Source organism: Nerophis lumbriciformis, linkage group LG09 (assembly GCF_033978685.3).
Source record: "Nerophis lumbriciformis linkage group LG09, RoL_Nlum_v2.1, whole genome shotgun sequence".
Taxonomy (NCBI): domain Eukaryota; kingdom Metazoa; phylum Chordata; class Actinopteri; order Syngnathiformes; family Syngnathidae; genus Nerophis; species Nerophis lumbriciformis.
This window is the reverse complement of record NC_084556.2, coordinates 18,164,870-18,185,000: the sequence shown is the minus strand read 5'-3', so window position 1 is coordinate 18,185,000 and position 20,131 is coordinate 18,164,870. Positions and strand designations below refer to the sequence as shown.

The 20,131-nt window shown below is 39.1% G+C and overlaps 1 protein-coding gene across 2 annotated transcripts in view; it reads left to right on the top strand.

Moving 5' to 3' along the window:
* cxxc5a (CXXC finger protein 5a) overlaps positions 1-20,131 on the top strand; it is a 49,606-nt gene that overhangs the window by 14,341 nt on the left and 15,134 nt on the right. For both annotated transcript variants that reach the window (XM_061962437.2, XM_061962436.2), the window contains exon 2: positions 2,203-3,206. In XM_061962437.2, coding sequence (XP_061818421.1) covers positions 2,412-3,206 — 795 coding nt within the window. In that variant the 5' untranslated portion in view covers positions 2,203-2,411. The remainder of the gene's footprint in view (positions 1-2,202; positions 3,207-20,131) is intronic.

Here is a 20,131-nt window from a genome sequence, read left to right as displayed (position 1 = left end):
TTGTATTGGATGTTTATCTTTATTTTTGCACATTTTAGCAAATAAGCAATACTTTTACTTTTGAAATGCTTATACTATTGCAGAATATTAAGATTGCACTGGATGTTTACTTTTATATTTGCACATTAAAAAGCAAATAAGCTACTTTTAATTTTGTTAAATGTTAAAAGTTTTAAATGTTTACATTGTTACAGAATATTTTGTCATGTTGTTGTCAATGTTGACTGAGTGGCCATACTTTTTTTTTTGTAAATAAAAGCCATGCCTTTTGAAAAAACTGGCCTACATTTATTTTTTCATCTTCATTTTAAATAAAAAAAATAATCGGTAAAAGGAAAAATAATCTATAGATTAATCGAAAAAAATAATCTATAGATTAACCGATTAATCGAAAAAATAATCTATAGATTAATCGATAGAAAAATAATCGTTAGCTGCAGCCTTACTTTGGACTAGAATTTAATAATAATGGCGGTAAATCTCTACTGGGCCATATATGGAGTTATTCTTTGACGTAACTAAGACAAAATATGTCACTAAATTCTCAAATTCCAAATGGAACTAGGTAAGATTGTTTTATAATCATTTCCGCCATGGTTTGATTTCAAATTTTCGGGACTCCAAATATACAAAAACAAGTACCAACAGGTAAGAATAGTCGATTTTGCATGATAGGACACCTTTAAACAGTACACTTAAAGTTATAAACTCATTAGGATAATTAGAACATGGCAGTGAATAGGTCATAAGAAACAATGTAATGTAATCGACTTTTCGTCTATTCAGTCTAAAAATAATTCTATAAAAATAGTAAAGATCTAAAAGCCACTTGTTATATCATGTTGACAATTGGAAGACGTTCAGCAATGTGTTATGTCATTATCAGTCAGAAGGTTTTGCCTGGACTGTCGCAGAGCAAGTCAGCAGTATCCAAAGTGCTGCGTCACATCTGCACTATAAATTAGTGAAACAACCTCACTGACAATACACGTCATCTTATAATTCATGGCGTCATCCCTACGACGGAGGGATCGACATGTCCCAGCTGAGTTACCCATTACAGTAAATCACACTTTTTTTTTCTTGAAAGTGTTTATGGGTCGTCTCTGCCAGTTTTGTCACTTTGTAGATGACTTGAGAACTCATTTGTTGTAGTGATTGATTATATGCCAATTCATTAATCTTGTGGAACACTCAAGGCTTTTAGCACGTTTACTGTATTTAGAACATTGATGAAGCGCCTGGATCAGAACTGGATATTCTCCCAGGTCTTGATTAATCAAGAAATAGTCCTGGGCATGGGCCCAAGCTCACCCGATTTACTTCTGCGGATGCATAGATGCCAGAGCGCAACTCAGAGTGTGTGAATTTCAAATGTCTATCAATAACCACTTAGCTGCTTTTAACTACATGAGAGTATTCAGAAATGACCGCTAAACACGTACTTCGTCTTGTCCCGTGTTATATAAAACCCACACATAATCACTCTGTGATGACTCGCAACGCTTTTATGCGTTCACTTGCAACCGCAGAGAGATGCAATTAGTGCTGAGATGCTTAGGGGAAACCGGACCCTGGTCAAGACTGGAGTGGGAGAAACTGAAACTATGGGGCCGAAGGGCTGTGGAGCTGGCTCTGGTTCACTGGCGCCACATCCCCCTGTGCTGGTGAGAATGTGGGGGCTGTGCTCTAGCCTTTGAAGCTTTACCTCCCACTAATTCTGGCCTTCCAATTTCCACACACTGCACAGACGACCCCCCCCCATAACCCCCACCCCGTCCTCTTCCCCTCCTTTCCCTTTGTTTCCCTTATAAGGAATGGCCCGGCCATTTCCTCGGCTTTTCTGTGGGAGGCGGTGTGCTTGTTTGTGAACACGGACAGGTCAGGAGAATACGGGCGGAGTTTGCCTTTTCATAGATGAGCAGCCACAGGAATCTCAAGCCCAGTGCTTGATTGCATCTCTGTCCAGTTGGGAGTCTAGCCCTACCTGTCTTGAGAATTGTCTTCATCCTTACAATGGTTTGATGCAAAATACCACCAAATGATCTTGAATATTTAGATAGGAAATTATATCAATGCAACAAATATACATTTGAGGTATTCTCACATTCTCCATTTAGTTTGTGAGAAATGTTTGTTGAAATTGGAAAAAGTAAGATTTTGATCAATTGCCTTTGCACTCCCTTGTCTCCATGTGTCAAGGTTCCCGATGGCCCATGGAAGAACGTGGATGAGGGCTTAGCTATAGAGCAGGCAGAAGGCCTGTCTGTTGTCGGTTGGCTGACTCGTCCATCAAGGAGTGGCATTATTCTCACCAGGGCACAGAACGGACCAGGAAAAGGTTTTCCACATTTATCCCTGCTCCCTTTCCACCCTCATCCCCAACCCAGGCGGGACATACGCTCTGGACCATGTCTGGTAGGTTGTCCCACGGGGGCCGGACCGAGGACCTGGAGCGGAGTAGCTGCAAACAGGACTCTCCTGTCATAGAACGCAGGAACCGCAGTGGCATCATCAGTGCACCATTAAACAAGAGCCTTAAGAACTCCCGTACCCTCTCGCAGTACACAGCGGTATCCTCCGCCACCAGCAATGGACACAAAGACAATAGTGAGACAAAGAGCCACTTGGCCAAGCCCCAACAACCTACACCACCCCAGCCCACTGTCTCCGCACTGACAGCAGCCAAGTTGGACCGAACCCTAGAACAGGTTCTGGAGGGACAGAATGGCCTGCTTCACTTTGCCCAGGCAGCAGCACTATTAAAGCGGGCTGGTATGGAGCACATGCTTCTTCCTGGGGGCATGGGAGTGGGAGTTGGCGGAGGAGATGCCGGCTCGGGGGCTAGCGACTTAGAGGGTACGTCTGTCACGGATGCCGCAGGTGTTCCTGTTGACTTTCCATATGGAGTAGGGGGCGGCTTCCCCTTCAACCCGGGGCTTTTCATCATGACGCCGGCCGGAGTGTTTTTGGCGGACAGCGCACTGCACATGGCCGGTCTGACGGAGTATCCGGCACAGAACGAGCTGGCCTCTGCTATCAACTCCGGTAAAAAGAAGCGAAAACGTTGCGGCATGTGCCCCCCTTGCCGACGGCGGATTAACTGTGAGCAGTGCAGCAGCTGCCGGAATCGCAAGACGGGTCATCAGATCTGCAAGTTTCGCAAATGTGAGGAATTGAAGAAGAAACCTTCTGCTGCTCTGGAGGTAAGAAACTGTAGTCCTGGACTATTACTTGTTACTGCGCATGTGCAGACTTGATTCAGGAAAACGTACTGTACCAAAACAAACTTGTTGGCGCAATTTTTATACAAATGCAGCCGTTACCCAAGCGGAGAGCAGAAGAAGAGAAAGCGAGAAAATATATATTTTTTTATTATTAAACTACCCAAGGTGCAAACACTTCTCTCAGTGACACCGAATTATACGTGCTCGACACGGCAAGGGCTACTGTCATTGCAGGATGCAAAGGTGACGTTGAGAGTGACGCTTTTTCATCACAAGTCAAGTATTAAAACGCTCAAAATGGTAAAGTATTGTTACAGAGGTTCTGGTATAGGCCTGGGCGATATGGCCAAAAATAAAATCTCAGGTTTTTTCACAAAACATTCGATTTACTATTTTTTCCGATTTTTGCCCTGAGAAACAAATAACAGATAAATAAATAAATGATAAATGGGTTATACTTGTACAGCGCTTTTCTACCTTCAAGGTACTCAAAGCGCTTTGTCATTATGGCATCACTCTATCAAATGATCATAGTTTTTACTCACAGTTAATGTACTAATATAATATGAGCATGTTTAAAAAACAGTACAAATGTATGGTGTTAACAAGGCATAAGGAAGAAGAATCCTGAACTACAGTATCTGATATAATTATACTAACCTTTTTTATAAATGGGTTATACTTGTATAGCGCTTTTCTACCTTCAAGGTATTAAAAGCACTTGGACAGTATTTCCACATTCACCCATTCACACACACATTCACACACTGATGGCGGGAGCTGCCATGCAAGGCGCTAACCAGCAGCCATCAGGAGCAAGGGTGAAGTGTCTTGCCCAAGGACACAACAGACGTGACTAGGATGGTAGAAGGTGGGGATTGAACCCCAGTAACCAGCAACCCTCCGATTGCTGGCACGGCCACTCTACCAACTTCGCCACGCCGTCCCACAGATAATTCAAAACAAGTTTTTCTTTTATTTAATCAAAACTAGTAGTTTGAAATGACACTGCATACACTGCATCTTACCTATAACAACATTTATAATTTGAGTAATGTTGTTCTTTTTAGACCAAATATTTTATAACTTTACTTTTTATGACATCATTTTTTAAGAGCTTGGGAGGCAATACTCCTGTCTTGAATATAATACTCCTGTTAACAAAAATATATTATAGCAGATTGCATGCAAATAAATAATAATATCCAACATTGAAATTATTAAAGTGCAAACTTAAAACTTCTGTCTTGAAAAAAAAAACTTCCATGAATAAACATGTAGCATTGCACAATGCATGAAAATAAATACAAATCTCCATCATTAAGATTATTAATGTAAAAACCTAAAACTTCTGTCTTGGATAAAATCCATCCATCCATTCATTTTCTACCGCTTTGTCCCTTTTTGTAAATCAAAATGTAATATTATACATTGTATGCAAATTGATAATCAAGTAAAACATTGAGAAGACTATATAAGAGATTTAGTAAGTAGATGAAGGCAGGCTTTTTCATTCACACATCTTGGCGGTGTGCAGAACAATTGCTTAAGTGATCAGTCTCCACCGTGCTTCTTTCTCATCATACATGGGATCATGATACATACCTGCTGGAAATGTTTCTACCACAATAAGATGCATTTTAACCAGAGTTTGTTTGTTGTTGTGGTCTTGTTTGGCTTGTAGAGTTGCATTTACAGCACTTGACTGGAGGCTTCGGTTTCCAATGCTGGAATAAGTTTGTGCTGCTGCCTTTTTGAAACAAACTTTGCACCGTGCAGTCATTTGTTCCGCGCCTGTTTTTTCGCAAAACCAAAGTACTGACAAGTTTTTTGTTTTCTTTGGAAGAAACGTCTTACTCTCGTTAGCATTAGCCATATTTTGAATCCATGCTAAGGAAGTAAGGGGGCGGGCAAGTGCTACGGAAGTTCATTGGGGCAAAAAAAAGTTTTTTTTTTAAATTGCCTGCAACAAAAACCTCAAATTTACCGATAAAATCGATATATCGCCTAGGCCTAGTTTGGTAAGATGTAGTGCAAGCTAAGCAGAAAGGACGGCAGACAGGAAGTCAAGAAGCGTTTTTATTTTTATTTTTAGTCTACAACAATCTCGTCTTTCGTTCAAACAAGAGCTCTCTTTTTTCCACCAGTCACACACTTTCAGACTTCACAAAGATAGCGGTACGTGTCACATCCGGTCAAACTGTGCTAACAAAATAATGTCCTCCGAAAAAGGGCTTATATTATATTAAATATGGATTAATGTTTCTATCAGTTACAGCGAAAGCGGTGGGATCAGTGATACTCATCGCGTCGCTCGCTAAGCTTTAATATGCAGCTCGCATGGTAGTTTTTAACAACATGGTACAGTATATTACCATGTTGTTTTTGTTATGTGGCAAGCCCAAATGACTAGGTTTGCCTTGGGCCCCCAAATTACTACACACGCCCCTGAATACAGTATTAGGAGAACAAAGGAAATTACGTAGCCCATATCCAAAAATATGTTTATCAGACATCCCAGTGAGGTTAATATATATATATATATATATATATATATATATATATATATATATATATATATCTCAGCGGGGGTCAGAGGGACCATTTTGAAGTTAAAGACATCTTACCATTTTTACGATTCTTACGGCATTTCCTACCTAGAAATTCAGTAAAAATGCAAGAAAGCTTACCAATGGTTTCTATATATTAGATGCTATAAACTGAAAGCCACACCTCTTTTTCATGGCTGTAACACATCATAAATAGTTAATTGTTTTTTTTTTATACCTTCAATATAGCAAATATTAGCCATTCCAAGAATGTATGCATCCATAATTAATTTCATTTGTTCATTATTTTTGTTGACAAAATATTTTCACCATATCAATGCGAGCCATTCCAAAATATACAACATCCATAGCTTATGTCATTAGTTCAATGTTTTGTCTGGTTTAAGAACATCTCTTTACTCCATCACTATAAGACATTTCATGGATACATGGGATATTATAGCTATATTTGATAACAAATATTGTAATTGTAAAAACTCAAATATTTTGTTGAACTAGAACTACTACACTTAGTAAAGTCATGGATGTAAGATTGCATTCATGGTTTGTTTGTTGTTTTTTCAATTATAACAAAGATTTTTAACACAAGTAGTTTTGATAAATTCATGATTATACTTTATCGTGGTTTTTAGGCAACTTTGGCCACGCAGCACTAGATTTAGTATCGAGTTAGTGGGTTTAATATTTTAAATCATGACATAGGAAGTGTATTACAGCACTCGTGTCGCCACAAGAATATATCCTGTTTTTCCCATCTATTGGCTACTTTCATCCTTTTTACTGCCTCACTCGTTAACTTATACTATAAGACGGTCCAAACTCAACATTTTTTTAATCATTCTTCACGAGCAGTCAGGCTTAGCCTAGCATCGCTATCTCCAAAAACATCACCACATGCATAAACTTGAGTATGGCTTCATGTAACAATTTCACACTTCTCTTAGAGAGGTTGTCTTTGATAGAGGGACGTGTCCACATGTTAGAACAGAAAAACACAATTTAGACCACGTGGACAGTTAGCGCAGGCTGCACAAGGCCTAGCTTTGGCTCTAAGCAGACAGCTAGCAGCCGAGTTAGCAGTGTTATATGGAAATCTAAAAAAAAAATACCACTTTGGCTAAGAATATAGCGGAATTCCACTAAATAGCAGATGTCTGGGATCTCAGGAACATACAGGATTGGAAGTCCTGGAAACCAAAGTGTTAATTCATATTTAAGCATTTAATACAACTTTCTGGACACAAAAATACGATGTGTGTGTAAACGCATCATAAAACTGGCAGTCCATTTTGTCCAGGTATTAATGAAGGTGGTGCGGAGTGAACGAGAGGAAAGACATGAGGTCCCTGTGCCGCACAACCTCACCCATCGCTAGGGCTGGGTATCGTTTAAAATTTTTCGATACCAGTACCATTACCAGTACCTTTAAAACGATACCGATACCAACTGAGTACTTCATTCGATATTATCCATCCATCCATCCATTTTCTATCGCAGGGCCAACACAGATAGACAGACAACATTCACACTCACATTCACACACTAGGGCCTATTTAGTGTTGCCAATCAACCTATCCTCAGGTGCATGTCTTTGGAGGTGGGAGGAAGGCGGAGTACCCGGAGGGAACCCACGCAGTCACGGGGAGAACAGAAAGAACTCAGGACCTTCGTATTGTGAGGCACATGCAATAACCTCTGTATCACCGTGCTGCGCCATTCGATATTAATCATGTGAATAGAATGCAGTGGGTTGCGTAACTGTCACCACTCCTCCCCATTCAAGATTTTTACACGAATACATTTTAAAAGTGCTCAAATATTTACTAAATAACTGTACAAACATGTACAACAAAGTGTTTTTTCCACTGTGTAATTAGCGAGCAAGCTAAGCTAGCGTTAGCTCACATGCCTACGACATGCCCAAAACGGTTTACTTGACAATACACACAAAGGATGAGTACTGTTAACATAGTAACCATTTATATATTACCTGAAGTTATCGACGGTTGAGCAGTATCCTGTTGAGATGACGACGACGATGCTGGTGTTGTAGAAGCCGGCTTTTTAAACACAGTACAGTTCTCCACCCTTAAGTTTGCTCCGTGCTTGATGAGGTGTTTAATCATATTGCTAGTATTCCCCGTTTTCCCCGAAATAATCTTGCAGCATTGTATGCATTTATTCGTACCCGGCGCCACAGGCGTGTAGTAAAACCATACCTTTGACCGTTTTGCTGCCGGCATCTCGGAATGATGACAATTCTGCACTGCTTCAACCCGCTTTACCGCCATACAACCTATTGTTGTTGCTGTGGTGGACCAATCACATGGTGCATTGAATTGAATAATGCTTGCAGTGATTGGGTATTAGCAAAACCATAGAAACAGTAATTTTTTCTTGATATGGGTACAAAAAGAAACAATTGCAGGTATCGGTTGACAGACGCAGTTTCGATACTACTTGGTACCGGGTTGTTTCGGTCGATACCTGAAAGGTATGGAGTACCAATACCCAGCCCTACCCATCGCCCACTATTAAGTAGCTGTAGCAATTCATGCTCAGCCGCTGTCTTGACCAGCTACCTTGCCTTAACCAAAGCATTTTCAGTTTGGTCACGTTTTGCTTACGTGTGTATGCAAATGTTTTGGCTAAATTAAGCAGAAAAAAAAGCAGCGTTATTTGGCGAAGTGATGGTCATTGTGTAAAATATGTGTTTGTGAGTAAGCGTACACGTGTGCGTAAGTACGTGCATGTGCATGTAATAAGGTCCATCTGGCCTTGGAGCTGTCATCTGGAGCACCAGGTGTCAGCGTGGCACACGTGCCCCCCCCCTCTCTTTCGCTGCCCCCTGTCCTTCTCTCCGGTGACAGTCCTGCTCATCTAAATGGCCTCGGGAAGAAAGAAAAAAACCGTCCTGCCCTTTCCCTCCGTCGCTCTCTGTGGCCTAACCAAGCGTGTCTGTGGTGACAGAATGACCGATCGTGAAATTAATTTTGGCAGATGTTCCAATCTAAAAAGAAAATCGACGTTCCTTATCAGTTGATGAGAGAATCACTTTGCCAGGACATAAAGACTGCTAAGTTCCTGTGTGAAAGGAGTAATGTCTGCTAATAAAGGGATTTATTTGGTCTAAATACACACTATAATGGACAGATGTATTGGGGCTCCAGGGACATGTTGTACCAGAACGTAGATTTTCTCAAACTGTGATGGAAGCTTAGAATTGGTCAAAAAACGTCGACTGAGATTCGATCAGGTCTCTAATAAAACTCTTGATTAAATGATCAATTAGAAGATGTGTTCTAGGACCTCTGTCTAAATAGTGTTCCAGTTGTGTATAATGAGTGTATGTGACATGCCCTCAGATAATGCTTGTTGTGATTTGGTGTCATAATCAAACACCTCAGCTGCACACCGACTCATTGTTTCAATGTACACCGCTACTGTAACCGAAGGGGATTTAAGTCTTAATTGATGATTTGCAATTGATGGGGTCCTAGTAATTAACCTGGCAGTGATGCCAAACCCAAAAGGGCTTGAATATTCATGAATGCTGATGCTGATATGGGTCATCACGTAGCTCGCAACGTCACAGTCGGCCGCATTTGCAATTATATGAAATAGGCTTAATGATACCATAAACCTGCAGCGTGTAATAGTCGTCTGACTGGCTGATATGTCGGTGCTAATTCATTAATTACCTAGAGATCTATACTCATTTAAATTGTATTTGTCATCATATTTAGAAAATGTGTGAAGCCTGTGTCCCTCTTTATGTTTCATTGTAATTTAATTAGCCACATTTAGCATAACAGTATTATAATGAATGTTATTAAAAGGATTACGCTGTGGTATAATTCTCTAGTAATGCCAGAGCAAAAGCACCGTAGTGTTTCAGAGCCGCACTACTCTCCCGCATCTGGGTTGATGTTGTAAAAACAATGTAGCTGTCGTAAGAAATTGGTGTTAAGGTGACAAATGACATCAAAGTCAACACAGTGCGGAAAAAAATGGTGACTTATGGATGTCAATGTAAAAGAGCACACAGGTTTACTGGTCATAGATTGTTGAGAGAAAGAAAAGAAACAAGTCAAAAGTAGAACAATGACATCACATCTGCCAACACAGAAAACACCTGATTATATATATATATATATATATATATATGTATGTATAAATATAATTATATATATATATATATATATATATATATATATATATGACCCCCAGTATGAGATGCATTAAGCTACAGACCCCCATTTAACGGCATTTATATCTATGTGCCCACATGTATAATATTAATGTTAATGTAACTGAGAGTGTACAAATACAGCCAATAACAACTACCTCTAGGGGTCCTTGCACCCCACTGTATTGTTGTACTTTATTTTGCCTTTTTTTTGGCCCGCTCTTATTGTGTTATTCATTTTCTTTGCCTACAGTAAAAAAATCAAAAAAATCCAGCATCAATCCATATTTTGACAAAAAAAAAACAATGACTTGTGTGTTGTTTGGGAACAGTTGCTAATGGTTATGTGCAGTAAAACCTTTTATGAACTCAACTCACCTATATGTGTGTTCCTAAATTTGTGTTGGACGTCTTGGATGAAGAGAGCAGTTATGATTTTGGTTTACAGAGTAAACAACTAATAATTAAGGTTTTGGGCATTTTATTCTCTAAACACATACATTTGTCCAAATATGGCCAATGACACGCATTATTGTGGGTTTCCTTCACTTCATCTTCATTTCTAAAGAAAAAAATCTAATCTGCGGGAGAGAATCCCTCTGCCGTTTTCAACTACCGTATTTTCCGGACCATTGGGCGCACCGGATTATAAGACGCACTGCCGATGAGCGGGTCTAGTCAGGTCTATTTTTATACAAAATGCGCACCGGATTATAGGGCGCATTAAGGGGGAATATTATTATTATTTTTCTAAATTGAAAGCACTTCCTTGTGATCTACATCAGTGGTCCCCAACCACCAGGCCGCGGCCCGGTACCTGTCCGTGGATCGATTGGTACAGGGCCGCACAAGAAATAAAAAAAAAAAAGAAAAGTTTATTAAATCACATAAAAAACAAAAGATACACTTACAATTAGTGCACCAACCCAAAAAACCTCCCTCCCCCATTTACACTCATTCACACTCATTCGCACAAAAGGGTTGTTTCTTTCTGTTATTAATATTTCTGGTTCCAACATTATATATCAATATAGATCAATACAGTCTGCAGGGATACAGTCCGTAAGCACACATGATTGTATTTCTTTATGACAAAAAAAAAATACAAATAATTACACTCCCCCCGGTCCGTGGGACAAATTTCCGGTTGACCGGTCCGCAGCTACAAAAAGGTTGGGGACCACTGATCTACATAGCATGTAATAGTGGTTCTTTGGTCAAAATGTTGCATAGATTATGTTTTACAGATCATCTTCAAGCCGCTTTCCGACAGTCGCTTCAGGATGCGCCGTTTTGTGGGCGGTCTTATTTACGTGGCTCACCTTCGGCAGCGTCTTTTCTCCGTCATCTTTGTTGTACCAGTGTAGCGTGCAAGAACGGTATGGAAGAAGTGTCAAAAGATGGAGCTAACTGTGTTAATGACATTCAGACTTTACTTAAATCAATAACGGAGCAGCATCTCCTCATCTATGGCTCACTAGTGCAACAACAACGCCGGAAATGTGTTCCGTCAAAAAACGTCCGACCGGAACTCTATTAACTAAAGTTCCTTGGGTGAATAATATAACTCACTAGACCGGTATGTTTTAGTGCTTTCATGGTGAGTTTACTGACAGATATAATTAAGAACTTTACACTACTTTATATTAGAAATGGCAACAGTGGAGAATGAATGTTCCATAACAAGAAGATAGAGAAAAAGAAGAAGCTTATCGACTACACGGACTACAAAGGCGGACGTGCGCACATTTTCAGGACTTATGCAGATCCCAAATACACATCAGCAAGTACCAGAAGGTCAGAAAAGTTGTTTTTGCATAATATTGCGAAAAAACCCGCCAGATAATGTCTTACCTTATACACACACCATAATAATACTCGTATGTTGAAGCACAGTACAATCCATCAAGTGGTGCGGCTTCATAGTTTACCAAAGTTGTATTAAAACATCCATCCATCCATCCATTTTCTACCGCTTATTCCCTTCTGGAGCCTGTCTCAGCTACAATCGGGCGGAAGGCGGGGTACACCCTGGACAAGTCGCCACCTCATCGCAGGGCCAACACAGATAGACAGACAACATTCACACTCCAGTTCACACACTAGGGCCGATTTTAGTGTTGCCAATCAACCTATCCCCAGGTGCATGTCTTTGGTGGGAGGAAGCCGGAGTATCCGGAGGGAACCCACGCAGTCACGGGGAGAACATGCAAACTCCACACAGAAAGATCCCGAGCGCATGAGCGAACCCAGGACCTTCGTATTGTGAGGCAGACGCACTAACCCCTCCTCCACCGTGCTGCCGTATTAAAACATATTGATATATTTTTGAGTGTGTAATGTTCTATATTTTCAATGGAACATATAGAATTTTGGTGTTGTTTACTTGAGTCATATTGCAGTCTACACATATCTCTTATTTGTGACTGCCATCTATTGGTCACACTTATCTTTTCATCATGTACCAAATAAAATAGCTTCAAGGTCGGTCAGCACAACCAAAATTTTTACGTGCCGTACATTAGGCGCACCGGGTTATAAGGCACACTGTTGAGTTTTGAGAAAATGAAAGGATTATAAGTGCGCTTTATTGTCCGAAAAATACGGTATGTTTTTTTTTTTTGAGTCCTCAGCTTGAAGCGTCCCTCTGTATCCGACTCCCTTGTCGTCATGTGACATGATTTCATGTCTGTTATGATTTTGCATCCTGGTTTCGAGGACCTGCCTTATCTTGCCTCTGATTGGCCAGTCCGTAATGTTTCGCCCTAACCCAGTCTTAGTGGGGCGGGCCCCCCTGGAGTGGCACAGTGAGATGCCAGGGGGGACACGTATGACCTCGGGGAACAAGCTTTTTTTGCCATACTAAAATATGATGAAGCGTATGTAGGGATGATGTTCGAAACCAGTTCTACCGATTGTTCGATCAGAAAAAAAACGATTCCATTGATTCGAATCCCTTTTTGAGAACCGGTTCCCGTTATCGAAGCCACTATACCGTCTTTTCGCGACCATAGGGCGCTCCGTATTAAAAGGCGCCATGTCAGTTACGGGTGCTATTTCTGTATTTAACGCATAAATAAAGCGCAGCGTATTTTTGGGCACAGGCATGGTTAAACGTACGCTAGCTTAAAACACACGCTAGCTTAAAACATACAAGAGCATGCATGGACGCTGTTTTAAAAAAGGAGCAGGAGCAAAGCTGAGTTGGGTTGTACTTTATTGAAGTATTTATCAATGTACTCACTAGGGATGATGTTTGATAAGAAATTGTCGAGTTCAAGCCCATTATCGAATCCTCTTATCGAACCAATTCCTTATCGATTCTCTTATCGAATCCAGATAGGTTGTTGTATATGGAAAAAACACACAATATTTGGTTTAACAAAAGCTCACTTTTATTTTATAAGAAAAAAAAAAAATAAAAAAAATAAATAAATATTGACTGTTACCCCCCTAAAAAAATAAAATAAATACATATTGACTGTTGTTACCCAAAGTATTGGGATTTTTCAGAAAAACAAATATATACAGTAACACAAAAACAACCTGTCTCTGTGATCACTATAGGTGTATAAATAATATCGTGTTAAATAAAATCAGTTCCTTGGGCACAAAACTGAAAATAATACAGCTCTCCAAAAAGTGCACTTCTGCTGCTATTGGAACATACTAACTACACACACTATGACACTAAGAACACCACAGTCATCAATCAACAATTCTTCTTCCAAAAAATATTTATAGCAATTTTATAGACAAATTATACTATTTATAGTATCGGTGGAGAGTGGAGGGGAGGCGCAAAGTATTTTATTTTTCCTGGAGGGGGCGTAACAGAAAATAATTGAGAAGAACTTAACCTGAGGCAAATGTGACTCATAATCACCAACGAATCATCATGAATTTTCTCTGTATCTAAGGATGCTCTCATTCGTCCAGGTCATTGTATTTTCTCCGTATTTTTGGGGGGCCTGGGTTCGCAGTCCATTTTCTCTTTTTGTAGCTTTCATCTAGGCAACCTCGCTACATGGGTCTAAAAATAGCTAAGTGACTATGTCATGTCCGTTGTGTCATGAGCAAGACACTTCACCCTTGCTCCTGATGGGTGCTGGTTAGCGCCTTGCATGGCAGCTCCCTCCATCAGTGTGTGAATGTGTGTGTGAATGGGTAAATGTGGAAGTAGTGTCAAAGTGCTTTGAGTACCTTGAAGGTAGAAAAGCGCTATACAAGTACAACCCATTTATCATTTATTTATTTATTTGAATCGCTACTTGTTCAAAAAGTAGTGAAGCTACCGCCAAGCTTCGCTACATGTAGCTTGCTACTGCCCATCACTGACAGCAGCTTTAGGACAATAGCATAGTGCGGCACTTAATAGCATCTCACGGAACAAACATGTAAAAGTAGGTTCCTACTACATATTGGTCCCAAGCCAGTGGGTTGAACAAAAGTTTATGTTTTTTCTAATAGATCACACATGATGCATTCCTCCATCAATCACAAACATTTTGCTTCCTGTTTATTATGTGAAAAAGTAAGGGATGATGCTGGTAGCATGTTAGCAGTAAACTAGTGTGTGATGCAAATAAGCCAGCAGCAAACAAATGTTCCTCACACAACTGCCTCTTTTACTGTAAGAGTCAACTTGTACATTCGTGTTTACAGGGCTACTTTTAATACTTTAATATATGTCAATACATCATATTAGAAACACATCAGCATACAAGGTAATCTTGGAGTACGTGTCATGTTTACAGTTACCGAAAAGAAGTAGGTAGAAGTAGGGGTTATTTAACCATACCCCTTCTTTTTCGCTTCCCATGTTCAGTACATATCAGTTGATAATTTTATAATGATAAAAGAAAAGAATAGATTTCTGAAAATAGATTTAACCGTTGGTAGATGGGCATTACTATAAAATAACTAAGGCATAAACAAATTGATAGATAGATGAATAAATAAAGTAGTTACTGTTGACAGCAACATTGTTTGGTGAAATTGAGTACAGAATACTGTATATTATAGTACCTCAGATGCTTAATAAAAATTCATTTGACTTAAGCATTGTATAATGAATATACTTGGCATAACTTGTGTAATAACATGAAACAGATGATATAAAAAGCCTTATTTTGTAAAAAAAAAGGTTAGTATAATTATATCAGATACTGTAGTTCAGGATAATTCTTCCTTATGCCTTGTTAACACCATACATTTGTACTGTTTTTTAAACATGCTCATATTATATTAGTACATTAACTGTGAGTAAAAACTACGATCATTTGATAGAGTGATGCCATAATGACTTCTCATATGAATCAAAACGGTGTACCTAATGACTTGAATGAATGAATGTTCGGTCACAGTAGGACAATTGGTCAGGGTTTCAGGTGGTCTACATACAAATGTTAGGCGCTGAGATAACAGTGACGTGGCACCTTGTCTCTAGATTTGATTTAACAGCAAGAAACAAGTACTCGAGTGTAAAGCATACCTTGCTGTCAGGTAGTCAACTGACTTAGATTCTTGACACTGTTTACATGTATGTGTCGCATAAAATCGCCAGGCCTCCTTTTTTACTGCATTTGCATCGAAAGGTTACTTGAACGTGTCTTCTCCCAGCGTACACGCCAATACACCAGCACAGTCCAGCGAGCAGGGTGCCTATTTTAAGGGTGTTGACGGCTCATGGCGGCTCAAAGAGGAGCGTAAAATCGGCAAGTGAGGGGGAGTTTGCATGCAAGAGGCCTTTGCCACCTCGCCGCTCGCTGGCGGAAAACGTCTGGATTTATTCTGAGAATGTGACGTTTGATGGGGAAATGTGCGTTCTGGTTGGTTGTAGGCGTGGAAAAAGCCTCCAGTGGTGTCAGGCTCTGCAGTGTTGATGAACTATTAGTTGCATTGGAACTTCACAATAAAATCATCTGAAGCACCAGCAACATCAAGAGACTCGTTGTTGTTGCTATTTGGAGTCGATAGGCCAACATTGGACTGATCAGAATGCCCATAGTCTACTCCCTCATCAACTTTCCTCCCTACAAAACCTTGGGCAGCAGAGGCTCATGCAAAGTGACAGGCATGCTGGCTGGCACTACGACACATTTAGGACATGAGGACATAAGGGCAGACTGAGGGACAAGTTGCAACTGGAAGACAGGAGGAGAAAGAGGACTGTTGGGGTGGAGCACCCCTGTTTACTAAAAGAAAAATAATCAGACTAACAGACATAATCTGTGTCATGATCAAACTATTGGCATTATAAACATTTAGCTGGTCAGTCCATTTTCCAGTTTCATTTCTATTTTTGTTTTTATTTCATTCATTCATTTATTTATTTTCATTCATTCAGGGTCAAAACATATTAAAATAAATCATGAATGAAAAGGAGCAGAAAGAAGTTTAAACGTACAATATCTTCCCCCTAATTCACAAAGTTACATTTGTTGTTCAACTCAGAAAACTGATTATGGCAATGTTTCTATTTCATAACATACAACAAAATTAACAAACATGGAAACAATAATTTACTCCAAATCATATATTTTCATTGTTATGATTTTAAAAAGTGATTTACTTTGATTTGTTCCCCTGCCCAGTTCGTTCCATAAACGTACATCTTTGACTGAAATGCTTATTTCCATTGTTGCTGTTCTAAATCTCAATTTATTAAAGATCTCAGTTCCATTGAAATTAAAAAGACTTTCTCTTTTAACAAATCTTTTTTTAATATTGTTTGGTAGAGTTTTTGTATGTGCTTTGTACATTATTTTAATTATATTATACATTTCAATAATGTTATCCATTTGAATATTGGGTTTGTGGGTTCCCTGTATGCATTTCCAAGGAATGATTCTTATAGCTCTATTTTGTAAAAGAAAGATAGGCTCCAGCGCCCCCCGCGACCCCAAAAGGGAATAAGCGGTAGAAAATGGATGGATGGATGGAAGATTGGATTTAAATATGTTTTACAGGCACGACCCCACACTTAAATACAGTATGTTAGATATGGATCAATTAGTGAGTTATACAAAATATACAATGCTCTTTGATTTAGCAATTAATTCACTTTGAATAAAATAGCAATAGTTTTAGATATTTTAACCTTTGTATAATTGATATGGGATTTCCATGACAAATGCTCATCAATCATAACACCCAACAACTTGATCTCTCGTGTTCTTTGAATTTCAACTACTTCGACATATAATGAGGCATCTACACTGTTCCTATTACTACAAACAAATCATAAATGTATTTTTACCAGTATTCAAAGATCGTCTATTAACATCAAACCATCTTTTAGTTTCGATAAATTTGTTTTGAACTACCACCAACACATCTTCAATATTTCGTCCTGAATAAAAAAAGGTTGTCTCGTTTGCAAATAAAATACACTTTTTGGAAACCACATTAATATCATTGGCATACATGTGAAACAGTATAGGTCCTAGGACCGATCTTTGTTGCACTCCACAACTAATATTATGTAAGGCAGATGTCCTATTGTTACCTTCCATAAACTGTTTTCTGTCTTTTGGGTAACTTTTGACCCATTAATGTATGTCTCCTATTATTACCTATTTATACAATCTGTCCAATAATATTTCATAATTGAGTCTATACTGTTGCATACATGCAAGAGTAAAAAGTAAGTTAACCATGATAAATGACAGTAAACCACTGTAAAACCTGATATATTGTAATCCAAATACTAAGTGCTAAATAGCATGTGCAAACTATAAAATTGTGTGTACTATTAGTGAGTATGTTGCGGCAGATCTACTCTGACTGCGTGTAAAATTTCCTGATGTGGTATCTGAGCCGAGGATGTCGTTGTGACTTGTGCAGCCCTTTGAGACACTCGTGATTTAGGGCTATATAAGTAAACATTGTATGTTGAAGAGGTTCATTTAACCTACTAATGTGTATTTATAAATGGTTGATTTATATAGGCTAGTAAGGTAAAGTTTTGTACCTGACAAGTTTCGGCTATCTTGCTTCTGCAGCCTTCATCAGAGGTGTCACGCGATGTTAGCGTGACGTCATCTTTGACGTGTTATATGGATTGTTCCATCCCACCTGAAGTGGTGGGATGGCGGTGACACCTTTGATGAAAGCTGCAGAAGCAAGATAGCCGAAACTTGTCAGGTACAAAACTTTACCTTACTAGCCTATATAAATCAACCATTTATAGATAACATTGATTGATTGATTGATTGAATTAAGAACAAGTGCAAAAGTGTTGCAGACCACCTTATTTAAAGGGGTCCAATTTCGCAAAACCAACTTTTCTTACCTATTGGTACCTGTTTTTGTGTATTTGGAATGGGGCCGGGCGATATCGCTAAAACTGTATCACAAAAAAGTTATTTATATTGGTCGACATCGATAATTATTTATATTTTTTATAGCCTATGGATAATATCGACCAGGATGAAAATATATTAAATGTAAACATTTTTATATTCTTTGATTATAATCCCTTCAGCTACCAAGGCAGAAAGGAAAGGACATGACAAAACAACCATGGAAAAATGCTTAATAAAGTGTAACAGAATAGTGCAAAGTGCAAACATAAGAAAACCTGAGAAGAACAATTTTTGCAGATTTACTGCCAGGAAGTTACATGGACTGTGTAACATTTAATTTGGTCTGTTATTCCTATTTAAGTATGTAAATTAATTTATGTTATTCACTAATTATTATTTCGATATTATTGGATAAAATTGTTAATTTTAATTTGATATTTGTTATATTTTGTTATTGAATTTATTTATAAAGTCCTGCATTTTAGTCCCTACCTGTTTTTTTCTGTACATCCGAATAGGGAACGGACAAGGGTTTAAAAGAAAAGATGGGTGCGGTCCGTTTGAAAACAATCCCCCAAAAACTGCGGGACTGTCGAGGTGACTTTTCCTGTTTTATCTACAATTTCTTCGGTCTCTGCAGCACTTATTTTTAGTTTCTCCTCTCACTTCATGCAGAGAATCAACAGTGAGACAGCAAGATGGCGCAACCAAACGTGATAGTTGCTACGGTTACGTGATTGACTGTTAAGCGTGGTTTTCTTCATACAACCAACCATTCTTCATTCTTCATAGTATATACAGGTAAAAGCCAGTAAATTAGAATATTTTGAAAAACTTGATTTATTTCAGTAATTGCATTCAAAAGGTGTAACTTGTACATTATATTTATTCATTGCACACAGACTGATGCATTCAAATGTTTATTTCATTTAATTTTGATGATTTGAAGTGGCAACAAATGAAAATCCAAAATTCCGTGTGTCAAAAAATTAGAATATTACTTAAGGCTAATACAAAAAAGGGATTTTTAGAAATGTTGGCCAACTGAAAAGTATGAAAATGAAAAATATGAGCATGTACAATACTCAATACTTGGTTGGAGCTCCTTTTGCCTCAATTACTGCGTTAATGCGGCGTGGCATGGAGTCGATGAGTTTCTGGCACTGCTCAGGTGTTATGAGAGCCCAGGTTGCTCTGATAGTGGCCTTCAACTCTTCTGCGTTTTTGGGTCTGGCATTCTGCATCTTCCTTTTCACAATACCCCACAGATTTTCTATGGGGCTAAGGTCAGGGGAGTTGGCGGGCCAATTTAGAACAGAAATACCATGGTCCGTAAACCAGGCACGGGTAGATTTTGCGCTGTGTGCAGGCGCCAAGTCCTGTTGGAACTTGAAATCTCCATCTCCATAGAGCAGGTCAGCAGCAGGAAGCATGAAGTGCTCTAAAACTTGCTGGTAGACGGCTGCGTTGACCCTGGTTCTCAGGAAACAGAGTGGACCGACACCAGCAGATGACATGGCACCCCAAACCATCACCCAACCATGCAAATTTTGCATTTCCTTTGGAAATCGAGGTCCCAGAGTCTGGAGGAAGACAGGAGAGGCACAGGATCCACGTTGCCTGAAGTCTAGTGTAAAGTTTCCACCATCAGTGATGGTTTGGGGTGCCATGTCATCTGCTGGTGTCGGTCCACTCTGTTTCCTGAGATCCAACCAAGTATTGAGTATTGTACATGCTCATATTTTTCATTTTCATACTTTTCAGTTGGCCAACATTTCTAAAAATCCCTTTTTTGTATTAGCCTTAAGTAATATTCTAATTTTGTGACACACGGAA